General features: G+C 47.3%; 1 protein-coding gene across 5 annotated transcripts in view; it reads left to right on the top strand.

The window, feature by feature from the left end:
• The window catches only part of LOC111146955 (ATP binding cassette subfamily C member 4), a 245,289-nt gene that overhangs the window by 190,867 nt on the left and 41,726 nt on the right, over positions 1–12,696 (top strand). For all 5 annotated transcript variants that reach the window (XM_022502714.1, XM_022502717.1, XM_022502716.1 and 2 more), the window contains 4 exons: positions 2,031–2,150; positions 3,361–3,471; positions 4,419–4,519; positions 5,628–5,819. In XM_022502714.1, coding sequence (XP_022358422.1) covers positions 2,031–2,150; positions 3,361–3,471; positions 4,419–4,519; positions 5,628–5,819 — 524 coding nt within the window. The remainder of the gene's footprint in view (positions 1–2,030; positions 2,151–3,360; positions 3,472–4,418; positions 4,520–5,627; positions 5,820–12,696) is intronic.

The following is a 12,696-nucleotide window of genomic DNA, read 5'->3' as shown; positions in this document are numbered from 1 at the left end:
CCAGTGGGGAAGCATTTCATTCAAGGACTCTGCCTGAGTGAAAGGCCATATCTCCTTCCTTCTCACAAATGTCTGTGCTAAAACTGTGTATGTCCCAACATTTGCTCAGGAAATGGGGACATGGTTCTAGTGAGTTCTCTGTGCTTTCTGGAACTGGACTTTTGGTACTTTTCTTGGTAGGCCTGGAGCTCTCCTGAGTGCCCTATTTCCTCACTATGTTCTGGGGATGTGCTAGGGAGTGCCAAAAAAAAGGCCTGTTCAGAATTTCCAGCCTTTCTTATTTAGAACATGGGCTTGGTCCCTTATGTTCATACTGTCTTAAAAGTACAGATTTAACGGAAGTTAAAATGCTTGAAAGCCAAAGGTTCCTTGGTATAAGGTTCCTTGGTATAAGGTGGTGTCATCCTAGATCAGAAACCCACAACAGGATGGTCCAAACCACCGTTGAGTTCACTTAAGGCTTTTTTGCCTAAAGTAGATACAAGGGGAAATGTTAGCTCATGCCTCCGTTCAGAGAAGATTTTTTTCCTTAAAACAGCATCCCAGGCAAGGGCCCTTATCTGTTACTATCCCAGTCAGCAAAGAGGCCCATAGCCCAACACGTCCTATCTTCTCTAAACCCCAGTGTCTCACGGAGAAGCCTGCTCTATCCTTGCTTGAGGAGCCGTGGTCACTAAGCTGTCAGAGGAGGTCCTGCGTCTGCACGTTTGTACCCAGCACCACCACACCCACTCCCCCCCGCCCCGCCACCCATACCTGCAGTGCCACGTGCACAGAGGCGTTGACTGAGCTCACACAGAGAGACATCCGGATGCCAGGCTCAGGAGTCAGGCTCCAAAATAAGTTTGCATTTTCCCCTCAGTTGTTTCTCCCCATCATTTCATAAAACCTCTGCAGCCTCTCATGAGATAAGTGATCTTCCATTGGCCTGGGATTTTACTAAGGCTCTCCTCTAGGATGTGCACAGGTAACGAAGTGTAAGTTAGTGTTACCTGCCGATAAAGCACAAGGTGTTACTCGTCCCAGAGAGAGGCCCCAGGCTCGCAGCCCTGCCCCTGACAATAGCTAGTCATGGCCTCATTCCTGATGCCCACCAGCCTGCAGCCCACGTCTTCTCTGAGAGGCAGGGACCAGACCTGGTGTCCACATACAGTGTGCTCCTAGAGAGGGTGGCAGGGCAATGAATGACTGGTCGGATGACATCAGGCCTCAAACCCACATGAAGTTATTCAGAAGAGAGTGGCCACTAAGGCCACGGTCAGGTTCTGAAAGAGTGATCAATGTTAGTGTCCCGTGGTGACCTCTGAACACCAGGTGTCCAGCACGGCAGACGCCCCCAACCAAAGTCAAGACTCTTCATAGGTGCCATGGCCGCCCAGGCCCTGTGGGCACAAGGGCAGTACAATACCCAGGTTCTCTGTTATTCCAGAAAGAGACTCTTGGCGCAGGAGCAGACACAGGGAGATACCCGGGAATGCAGGGAGAGTGGGAGCCTGACCAGTCCCTTCACACATCCCTCACCTGTCACATTTTCAGGGATGTGCTGACGTTATCCCGGCCCTTATGTTAGTAGTCCAGTAGTGGACATGGCACACAGACAGGTGTTCATAATTCGGTGTGGTGAGTATTGTAGCAGAATTAAATGTAAGAACGTTGGTGACTCAAAAGTTACTAGACAGAATTTCCTCCCAGAGGGCTATCAGGGAAGTGTTATGGAGGGGGGCCATGTCTGAGGAAGACCTTGACAAATGAGTTAGCAAAGAAGGAATTCAGTTATTCAGATCTAGCAAGGACTTGAATTTGGTCAGATTGGTTCGAAGCGAAACTTGCTTTTCAGGTCTTTAATGCAATGGTGTGACCAGGAGTTTGAGGGTTGACGTGTTCGTCTCCAGGAGGCGGCACCGTCCAGTCTTCCCCAGGCAGCCATCATGGCAGAGCTCTGGGTTTGGGGGTTCAGGTAGCCACAGAGCATGGGAGGCAGCTGTTTCCCCACATCCAGCCTCACCGACTTTCTGTCTCCACTTCCTCAGCACGGAGTCCGGTGTTCTCCCACTTGTCGTCCTCTCTCCAGGGACTCTGGACCATCCGGGCATATAAAGCTGAGGAGAGGTTCCAGGAACTATTCGATGCTCACCAGGATTTGCATTCAGGTCTGTAAGTTGCTGGAAATGGTTTCAGAGAATGGGATAGGCTCCCTCTCTTGTCCTTAGTGGTCAGTTCCTCTCTCTCGGTCTCCCCCTGACCCAGCCCCCCATCATTCCTTAGCATGTCTTCGTCCCCTCCTCTCGGCCATGATTCCTCAGAATCTCCTATGTGTGTCCCCATTCCCCTGGGACACCACCGCTTCCCCTCACCCCACGCCCCACCCTCTGAGGGCCTTGCATTGTCCTTCCATTACCACACCCTGTGGCTTTCTGTCCTTTTAGGGCAGGGGTCAGTCAATTTTTTTTGTAAGGACCCGGATAGTAAATGTTTTCGACTTTTTGTACTTCATTGTCTATTGTAGCTCTTGAACATCGCTGTTCTAACAGGAACACGGGCAAAGATAGTCCCTAAGCAAATGGCCATGGCTGTGTTCAAATAAAACTTTATTTACAACAACAGGTCGCGGGCCATTCTTGGCCCACAGTTTGCCAGTTTGCCAGTTCTTATTTTCAGAGCCCACGGGGTGACAGGAGTTGCTGAGGAAATCAGTTTCCTGATGATCAGATTTGCTACCACTTGATATGTATTATTTTGCATCTGTGAGGTCTTTTGCTATTAAAAATTTCAGAGTTTCCTCTAAGTTTATAAAATCCTGGCCCATCTTTCCAATCTTTATTGTATTTTGAAGATAAGATGGCATTTTGAAGGCTGCAAGTAGGTACTTTTATTAAAGTGATCCCTGAGATACCGGATCCTAAGGAATAAACACTGTGTGCAGGGCCCTCTAGTAAGTATGGGAGGTGCTGGAAACAAAGTGGGAGCTGTGCTCTCTGCTACCAGAGAACCAGGAACAGTAAACCAGGTATGAGGACAAGCTTCACGCTGAGTTCTGGTGCTGTGACAAATGTACTGATGAGCCCATTTTTCCATGTATTTTTTATTAATCCTATTTCTGTTTATAATCTCTGGGTTGAATTTTTCAATGCATTGCTTCCCACAAAGCCACTGTACCAATTCCTGCTTGGACTGTACATCGTCTTGTGTCAGAACTTAGCTTTCTGGAACCTTCTGGTTCCTCACGTGTGGAACTTTGCTGTCCATGTTGTGTAAAAATCTCCCGGAGCTCACCCTTGCAAAATGCTCTCCCTCATTCAGAGCAGTGAATCTGGTTTTTTCTCCTTCTTCCTTTCGCTTATGATGCTTCTCCAAACCCAGAGGCATGGTTCTTGTTCCTGACGACGTCCCGATGGTTCGCCGTACGTCTGGATGCCATCTGCGCCATCTTTGTCATTATTATTGCCTTTGGGTCCTTGATTCTAGCAACGAGTGAGTACAGATGTGAAGAACTATTTGTGGTATGACTACAATTTATAGCTGCGTTTACAGTTATTAAATTAAATTCTTGCCACCTTGTCCAATGCCATGTACTGTTTAGTTCTAATGAATCACATAGAAGCCTTTGCCGTGTGGCAGGTCGGGTGTGATCCAGCAGCGTGGTCCGCGCAGAGCGGTCATTTGTATCCCGATGAGGTCCTTCTGTCTTCAGACAGGTTGAGGACCGTGCCGGTGTAGTAGCTAATTTTCTGTACATTCCTGGTGTGGCGTCTGGTTGCTGTGAGGAGAGAACCAAGTTTTCTCTTGGGCATTTTGTCCACTTAGGGCTTTAAGTTTTCACGTTAGGGTTATTCGGCTCTCTTGGTCATCCCTGCCTGGTACGCTAGGTTGAGAAAGATCCTAAGCAGGAAAGAACACTCTCCTCCCTGCTAGGTGGGTACCCGAAGAGCAGGTGTTGGCGTGTGTGGCACACATTCACTATCCCTAACTATTCCACAGTAACAACGCTGACTCACAATACTTAATAATGGGACAGTGAGCGTAATGGCTTCGATTTAAAAGCCTTGGCTCTTAGAACCCAGTGCCTTGTTTTTAGTGGTTTCCAACTACGGTTGCATTGGCCGTAGAAAGTGAAATTTGGTACCGGGGTTCTTGAAACCGTCATGCTGGGAGTCTCAATAATGCCGTTATTTCTCCCTGCTGGCATACAGTCAAGTGTGTGTCAATCCTGTTGGGATTAATAAGCTCATTTAATAGCCTTTCTTAATTTATTGTGACTTTTCTATTTTACTGTAGTCTCAGTCATCAGATAGTAAAAGTAGAACTATTGCTATCGTGATAGACAAAGTACTTAAACATGATAGAGGAATCTTGTTGGTAAGCTGACAGAAGGACCTGTGCGGAACTAATTTTATTCCCACTTTTTCTTCCTCTTTCAGCTGTAGATGCTGGGCAGGTTGGCCTGGCGTTGTCCTACGCCCTCACCCTCATGGGGATGTTCCAGTGGTGCGTCCGGCAGAGCGCCGAAGTGGAGAATATGGTAATGTTTATTTGAATGTTCTGAGCTTTTTCAAGTCTCCCCGCCATTCAATGGCATAAAAGCGCTTCTTATGTAAAATATTAAAACTGTTATTTTTACATCGTAGCTAACCAAGTTTTTTAGATCCCTCTTCCATCTGTTTAAGGTTAACGTAAAATAAAATATATACATCTTTTTCTCAGTCTTCTGTGTGCTATGTCAGCAGGTTTTACATCCGCCACAAACTGTCTTCAAATGTAATAAATGTCTCTCTCTCTGTGGGAGGGAGTTTCTGAAACCCTGGAGAGGATAGAAGCTAATTTCTTGGAGGCCTGTTTATTTTTGTTTCTTAATGGGCAATTCCTCATTCCTGATAAAAGAAGAATTCAGTGTTTTGAGGTTGTTTGTTTAATTAATATCTGTCTCCCCTTGCGTGCGCCCTCCCCTGGTTTAGCATTTATGCTTGTACGTGTTGTGCACCTGAATTTGCTGGCATCCCTTTTTTTCTGGTAGAATAAGCTCTTTCTTGGAGTGCGCTAGTCAAAGGTGTCGGGATGGTTGGTTAGGAGGCCTCAGTCAGTAAGTAAATTATCTCCTCCTTGGAGTATTAGTGCCTTCTCATCAAGAGAAAAACAATGAACAAGAAATCTTTCCCGTGTGCTCTTCTGATAGAGGAGAAAGTGACTCATCATTAAAATGAGACTGGATGACTTAGCCAGTTCAGCTCCCCAACACAGGTGGCTGTTCTGTGGCCAGATTCTGGATTGTTGGCTACAAGTATCCCTTTCTTTTTGATAAAATCCTTGTGCTTTTTGTTCAGAAAAAATAAAATTTTAAAAAAGTGGAAAAATAAAATCTCCAGCATCCTCTAAGAATCTCTAATTCTGTAGTTCTTTTAGTTTTAATGTAGCGCTGAAGGAAGTAGACCTCAGGGAAAGTGTTACGAGACGGTGCACAGGTTTGTAAATCATCAAAGCGTCCTCATCAGACTCGTCCTCCTGTCCTTTGGGAATATTGAGACCTGAGATGTTCCTAACCAGCTAGTATAAAAGATCAACAGTTCATTTATAATCTCTGAACACCTGTGAGAGCTCCGTTCCTAAGCCATGTGGTGTCCTTTGTCTTTCAGATGATTTCAGTGGAAAGGGTGATGGAGTATACAGACCTTGAGAAAGAAGCCCCTTGGGAGTACCAGAACCGCCCTCCGCCCAACTGGCCCCAAGACGGCACGATCGTCTTTGATAACGTTAACTTCTCCTACAGTTTAGATGGGCCTCTGGTTTTGAAGCACCTGACAGCACTCATTAAATCAAAGGAAAAGGTTTGTTTAAACCATCTTGCCTCTTTAAGATTTCCATGGAAGCTTTAACACTGCATCTGCTTGTTGGCTTCTTGGTGAATGTGTCAGGGGTGAGGGGGGGAGGGGGCACCTAGTGCCTCTGTGGATATAATTTCGGTTGGGTGAGCCTACTGGGGAGTCTTGGAAATTAACCATGGAATGGGGATGCCAGACTGTTCTTGTATCGTGAGCTCCCTTATGGCGCTTGGTGGGCTGACCCAGGATACTCTAATTATTCATACCTGAGACCTGGTAGTCGACCCTCGCTCCTCATCACTAATGTTTTCAATATCTATCTCCTACCTATTCTTACTTCTTCCGATTTCTCAAATCCCTCTCTTCCTCCTCCATGGAAGCCTCTATTACAGCCCCCGTCCCTGTCCCTTTCCGGAGACTTGCCCTCCCGTAACCCGTATTCCCCTGTCTCCCACCTGTGGACTGCTTCTTTCTGAAACACAGATCTATTCTTACGGGGCCTCCTGATAGCTCCCAGGCTGGGCACGCGGAGGGCGGAACCGTAGCGAGGCCCCAGGTCCACTCGAGCTGGAGCTGCACAGCTGGCTTCAGCCACCAGAGAAGAGGTTGGAATCTGTGACCCAGTCAGGGCTTGAGCCAGAGCCCCCAGCGGGAGGCAGAAAAGGGCCCAAAGTCGGTGAAAGGAAACCCAAGGGAGCAGGGGCTGATTCACGCAGGAGACCACTAAGAGGTTTGTGACCTGCACTTGGCAGTGTCTCTGTCCCGCAGAGGTGGGACCCGGGTCCCTCAACCCACACCGGGGCAGGCCCTTGAAGAATCTGTGGAACCAGAACAGATGAGACTGGAGGAAGCTCTTTCCCCATCTACCTCTCCAGCCTCAATTCCTTAAATTCTTTTTAAAATTTATTTCGGAGAAAGAGAGAGAGATGGTACTAGCCGGGGCAGGGGGTAGACAGGCAGAGGGAGAGGCAGACTCCCCACTGTACAGGGAGCCTGATGCGGGGCTCAAGCCCAGGACCCTGAGATCATGACCTGAGCCGAAGGCAGAGGCTTACCTGACTGAGCCACCCAGGCGCCCTCCAGCCATAATTCCTAGCATGCCAACCCCCGCATGTGGGTATTTCGTGTGTAGCTTCTCCAAAGCCTCCCACTCTCCTTGTCCCCAGGATGCGCACATTGTCCCTCCCCCTCAAGAGACCCTGCCCTTCTGTGGTCTGGCTGGTGAAAGCCGACTCATTTCCAGTCAGCTCTGATGCGTCTGCCTCTGTGAGACCCTTAATTCTCCCACAGCATCTTACATATTTTTAAACAACCACATCTACCGTACGCCTGTGTTTATGGCGGCATTACGAACGCCAAAAATGGAAGCAGCCCAAGCGGTTCATCAGCGTAGGAATGGATAAGCAGATGTAGTACATCCCTACCATGGAATATTATCCAGCCTTAGGAGGAGGCGACTGCTGACCCATGGAAAGTCCTCGAGGACGTTGCGTTCAATGAAATAAGCTCGAGGACAAAGCAGGACAAATACTGTCTAATCCCACTTACACGAGGTTCCTGACCTGCTCAGATCCAGTGGAGACCAGTAGTAGGACGGCGATCGCCAGGGGCCGGGGGAGAGGTGAAGGCGGAGTTGGTTATTTAACGGGCACCGAGTTTGAGTCTCGAAGGACGAGAAGCATTTTGGAGAATGTTGGCACGACGCCGTGAGTGTACTTAACACCACTGAACCACACCCCTGAGGTTTTTGGTTCGTGCATTTTACCGCAATTAAAAAAAGAATAAAAAATGAAAATGAGAAAGTAAAAGGTAGCGCTTACAGTGAGCTTTGTGGTTCGGGCTCTGGTTCTCACGGCACCCAGAGGCTGCTGCTTTTTGTCTTTGGTCCCCCAAAAGTGGCGTTGTGCTGGGCACGTGGTGGGTGCTGACGGTCTGCCAGTGGGGGCGGTAAGTTAGTAATACAGAGGGGGGAAACCAGCCTGTCACAAAAACATGCATTCCAGACAGCTCCCAGAAACAGCCCATTGCCCAGATGTGTTAAATACTTAGAGACCTGCCAGCTCTTTCTCCCAGACCCATTTAGTGGACTGTGGCCGTAATATAATGATGATACCCTTGTGATATGAAAGAATAAATGTTCAACTTACTACTCAAATGATACCCAGGGAGCAACTTTAGTGCATCACGTGGCAGAAGCCAGCTGCGCGTGATTTCCAGCCCCATGTGCAGACCCGGAGGGCAGTAAGGGCGGCCGGGTCCCGAGACCGTTCACCGTGGCTGGTTCCGTCTCTCCGAGCGCGGTCAGGGATGCTTGCTTCCTTGCAGACCGTGTGTCCATCAGGATACCCATGCTAGACAGAATTCTGTTAATTTGCACGCATCTTAAATTTCCCTCGAAGCTATACATGGAATCACCTGAGAAACTCTGGTACGACTTAGAAATATAACAGGTGTGTACTTTTCCATCGTAAACACTCCCCTTCCCCAAATTGTAGGATTATCTGAGACTATACAGTTTTGGGGGGATTGAATTTGGAGACAGTTATAATAACAATGGTATCGTTTGGTTTGTGTCTTGGTCCACGGACAGTGTCCCCTTCTGCTTGGTTTAAGTAATTAGCGACTATATGCAGGCCGCGGAGTCATGAAGTGACGTCACGGCCGGTTTTGTCTCCTGTCCACCCAGCCCCAGCCCTATTATTCGGGGATACCACTGTCCCCGTCCTCTGGTGTATTTGACTGGGGCAGACTATTGCAGGGTCGACAGGGGGAATGGGCCAACACAGGAGAGATGGGGCTTTATTCTGTTCCAGCATTTTCCTCTGCTGTCCAGATTCCTCGAAGTGATAGTAAACAGGAAAACGTAATAAGTACTAAGCAGGTTTCTAATTCATGGAAGAAATAACAAGTAAAAATAAACCAAAATGAGGTAAATAGCACCCTAGGCTTCCTGGTTAGATTCTAAACACTGGCTGCATTTTTCATTTAGATGATTTTGTGGTTGATTTGATCATTTTAAAGAGTACTGGGCCATTTTAAAGCATTTTCCAGCTCTAGAGGTAGATTGATTTTGGTTTGTTATTTTTTTTCTTGCTCAGAGCTATTACTTGGATAATACATTTTTACAGATGTGTACCAGACCTTGCTATAATGTGCAAAAGTATTAGTTTCCTACATCTTCTCCTCTTTTACATAATATCTTCTCAGAAACCCCTCACCTCCCTCCAGTCAGTCTCACTTCCCCTGCTGACTTTTTGATTCCTTGCTGCCCAGTCTGTGGTACCTGCGTCACCTGGGAGTATCTTGGAAATGCTGACTCTCGGGCCCACCCAGTCGTCTTATCTCTGAGCCCCTGCCCTGCCCAAAAGTCTTCTCTCCCACAGGCAGTTGTACATGACTGTAACTCATGATTTCCAAGAAGTGTCCTTTGACGATTTGAAATTGGGCTCATGAATTATCCCAGCCCCTGTAACTGATCGTGACGCTCTAGAAAGTTCTCTGTCCCCACCCTATAGATTTATTTACTTTTATATTCTGCCAGTTGTGAATTTCCATTATAATTTCATTCTCTATGACTCTAAGTTTATGCATCTATTTGTCTCTTGGTGGAGTCTTTCTGCATCAAAGACAGCGTTCCTCCTGCTCTACGGCCTTTCCCCAGCACCGCCCTGCAGGGTCCATCAGTATTGTATCAGGCTGGGCCCTGCTTGGGCCCGCAGTCACTGACCACCAAGTGTAGCAATATGTCTGAGACCCTTTTACCACCTGCTGGGATGAAAAATTCATCTCACGGCACAAGCCAGGGCCATAGGTCTGTGTGTCCTGTTTCCCAAGCACCCTGTGCCTTCTCCTCACTCTGGCTGTAGGTGCCCCGCCAACCACAGGTATCCTTTTTGCTCAGAGATGTCAGGCCTTCTGTCCCATCCTCCACAGTAGACTCCCCCATAACCGCATCACGCCTTGAGTGTCAGGTGGTAGGATCAGGAGAGGCCAGTTGCTTGATTTCAGCCACACCTGTCCTGTCCCCACAGGGATGTAATGAGCTGCCAGGCCATCCATGTGTAAGGAGGGCACCGGTGGAATGGGCAAGCGTTGAGCAGACCTGGTGTTGTGTCCCATTCTGCCCCTTCCTGGCTCCGTTCTTCCAGGCAGGCTAATTAGTCTTATTACGCCTCCCTCTGATCTTCTGCAAAATGAAAGTGATAGGTCATCTAGGGTCGTACACTTCCAACAGGAGGGGACCCCCCCAGCTCCAAGGCTGCTGCCAGACAGATGTTTGGACAACCGTAGCCGTCACTGCCTTGGGGCGTGACCTGGCCATAACCACTTCCAGTGCAGAAGCTGTCGTCTGCCGTTTGCATTAGTTTCTATGGTGATAAGATCCATTGGCCATGTCTGTCTTCCCTGGCCCCTATCCTAGACCCCAACAGTGTGGCAACAGGTTTTCCATAAATTAGTCTGTCCTGACTTCAACCACCTCAGTTCCATACAGGATGCCACATATAATAATAAAAAGTGTGCAAAGGTGAATCTACGACAGAGCCTGCCGTCTAGGAGAACAAGGAAAGTTGTATAAAATTGGCTACTAGATAAGCTAGAAGGCTGTCACAGTTTTTATCAAAGTTTAGAAAAAGGTGACCTGCCTCTGTGGCGTTGGAGAAGGCCACATGCGGGGGCAGGAAGAGCATTTGCAAGGACTTAGGCATTTGAGATGGACTTGGTGACACATGGGCAGGATCTCAGCAGGTGGACATGCATGGAAAGAGCCTTCAGGGTTCTGGGACCAGCATCAGCAAAGGCACGATGCCGTCCCCCTGCAAATGAGGGATTGAGCCCCAGGTGACGTGGCACAGCGCTTGCACATGTAACTCTCGCCACTTCCTAGGAATCCCGAGAGAGCTGACTCCCAGCAATATAAGGATGCAGAGTCAGTGGGGGTGCTTTTCTAGAAGGGACTTCCTGGGAGGGCACAGAGCTATTCTGCAGAAACATGGTCCAAGAAGTGAGCACACATGGACCATGGTGGGAAGAGGCAGGAGATAGGAAGCCAGTAGCTACTGTGTACTCCTACCAAGATGTAATGGGGAAAGTGAGTCCGCTTGTTGGAATCAAACTGATGTCAGTTAAAACAAAGTTATAGGGGTGCCTGGGTGGCTCAGTCAGTTAAGCGTCCCACTTTTGATTTCGGCTCAGAGCAGTCAGGATCCTCAGGGTCCTGAGATCGAGGCTCCGTGCTGGGCATGGAGCCTGCTTAGGATTCTCTCTCTCTCTCTCTGCCCCTCCCCCACTGCTCACGTCTGCACTCACTCACACTATCTCTAAAAATATATAAAAATAAAGCACTGTTATAACCCCCAAGCTTGTGAGCATGTAGAGAAGCAGGTGGGAATCAAAACTACCAGTTTTCATGGAATTCAGCAATTCCACATCTAAGAATTTTTTTTTTTTAAGATTTTATTTATTTATTTGACAGAGATCACAAGTAGGCAGAGAGGCAGGCAGAGAGAGAGGAAAGGAAGGAGGCTCCCTCCTGGGCAGAGAGCCCAATGTGGGGCTCGATCCCAGGACCCTGAGATCATGACCTGAGCCGAAGGCAGAGGATTTAACCCACTGAGCCACCCAGGCGCCCCTAAGAATTTATCTTAAGGAAGTAATTAGAGTTGTTTGTAAAGATTTAGCTTCAAGGATATTTAACAGTTATTTATAATAGCAAAATATTGGACACAGCCGAAATAGCCACAAATAGGGGAGTCTGTTAAATAAATGATCACATAAAATCTAATATTATGTGGCTATTAAAATATTCTGTTGAAATACTAAGTGCAAACAGTTTACTACATTTGGTTTATATTAATCTCATTTTGTTTAAGTCTGTGAGCTTGTATCTTTAAGCACACATACACATAGGTCCCGAAAGAAAATCTGTCATCTGTAGAATGGTTTTAAATCAAAGTGCTGGGGTTATGACTAATAGCCATTGACTTTTTACATTCATTTGCACTGATTATAATTAAGAAGAGTTGGTTTTGTGTTTTCAGATGCCATGCAGCCTTGCGCTCTGCTGATGGACTGAGTCAGGAAAGCTTACAGAGGTAGAATCTTTAGTAGGGGTTGGTGCCGTCCTGGGCGCGGAGGAAGCTAGAAGTAGGATGAACATGTTGAGCCCACGAGCCTAGAAAAGAAGTTACGGGATTAAGATGGGGAAGTTAGGAAAAGCAACTGTTTTGAAAGGGAAATTGGCTCTTAATTATGTTGAGTTTGATCTATAGAGATCCAGATAGAAATGTCTCAACGTACAACACGCCAATACAAATTTTCAAACTGAGGAAAAAAAGACATTTTTTTTTTTTTTTTTCCAGAAACCCTCAGCCTCTTTGGGCAAATGTATAGGGTTAATTGTAAATCAGCATAAATGAGAATATCTTGAAGTATTTTTTTGGTTTTGCGTGTGTAAACTTACTGATAGTGGCGATATTCTCCATGGGAAGTTGGTAAAGCCCACTGGTGCAGTGCAAATGACACGGGCTACCGTTTGGATGACTGAACAGGAGAGAGAGATAGCTAGAACCCGGTTTTCTTTGAATTGCCTTTTGGTGTTTATTCTCAGTTGAGTTTGAAGATCACAGTCCTGTGGTTGTGGGCAGCCCTCCGTGCCCCCTGCCGTATCGCGGCCCTTTATGAAAAGTCTGCAAACGTTCTAGTTTGCACAGATGGGGTGGTTTTAGTTGGAGTGATGAAAGCCTGGGAACATCCACACATTCTCAGAGACACAATTTGTGTCTGTGTTGTGATATGTCTTGATACACATTTGAGAACAACTTTACCTCAATGTACATTGAGAAACCCAGGAGATATATACGTGTGTGTGTGCGCGCGTGCGCGC

This window comes from Enhydra lutris, unplaced genomic scaffold (assembly GCF_002288905.1).
Source record: "Enhydra lutris kenyoni isolate GAN:26980312 unplaced genomic scaffold, ASM228890v2 scaffoldscaffold15, whole genome shotgun sequence".
Lineage (NCBI taxonomy): Eukaryota > Metazoa > Chordata > Mammalia > Carnivora > Mustelidae > Enhydra > Enhydra lutris.
Note: the sequence above shows the minus strand (reverse complement) of the source record. Positions and strands in the feature narration are given on the sequence as shown.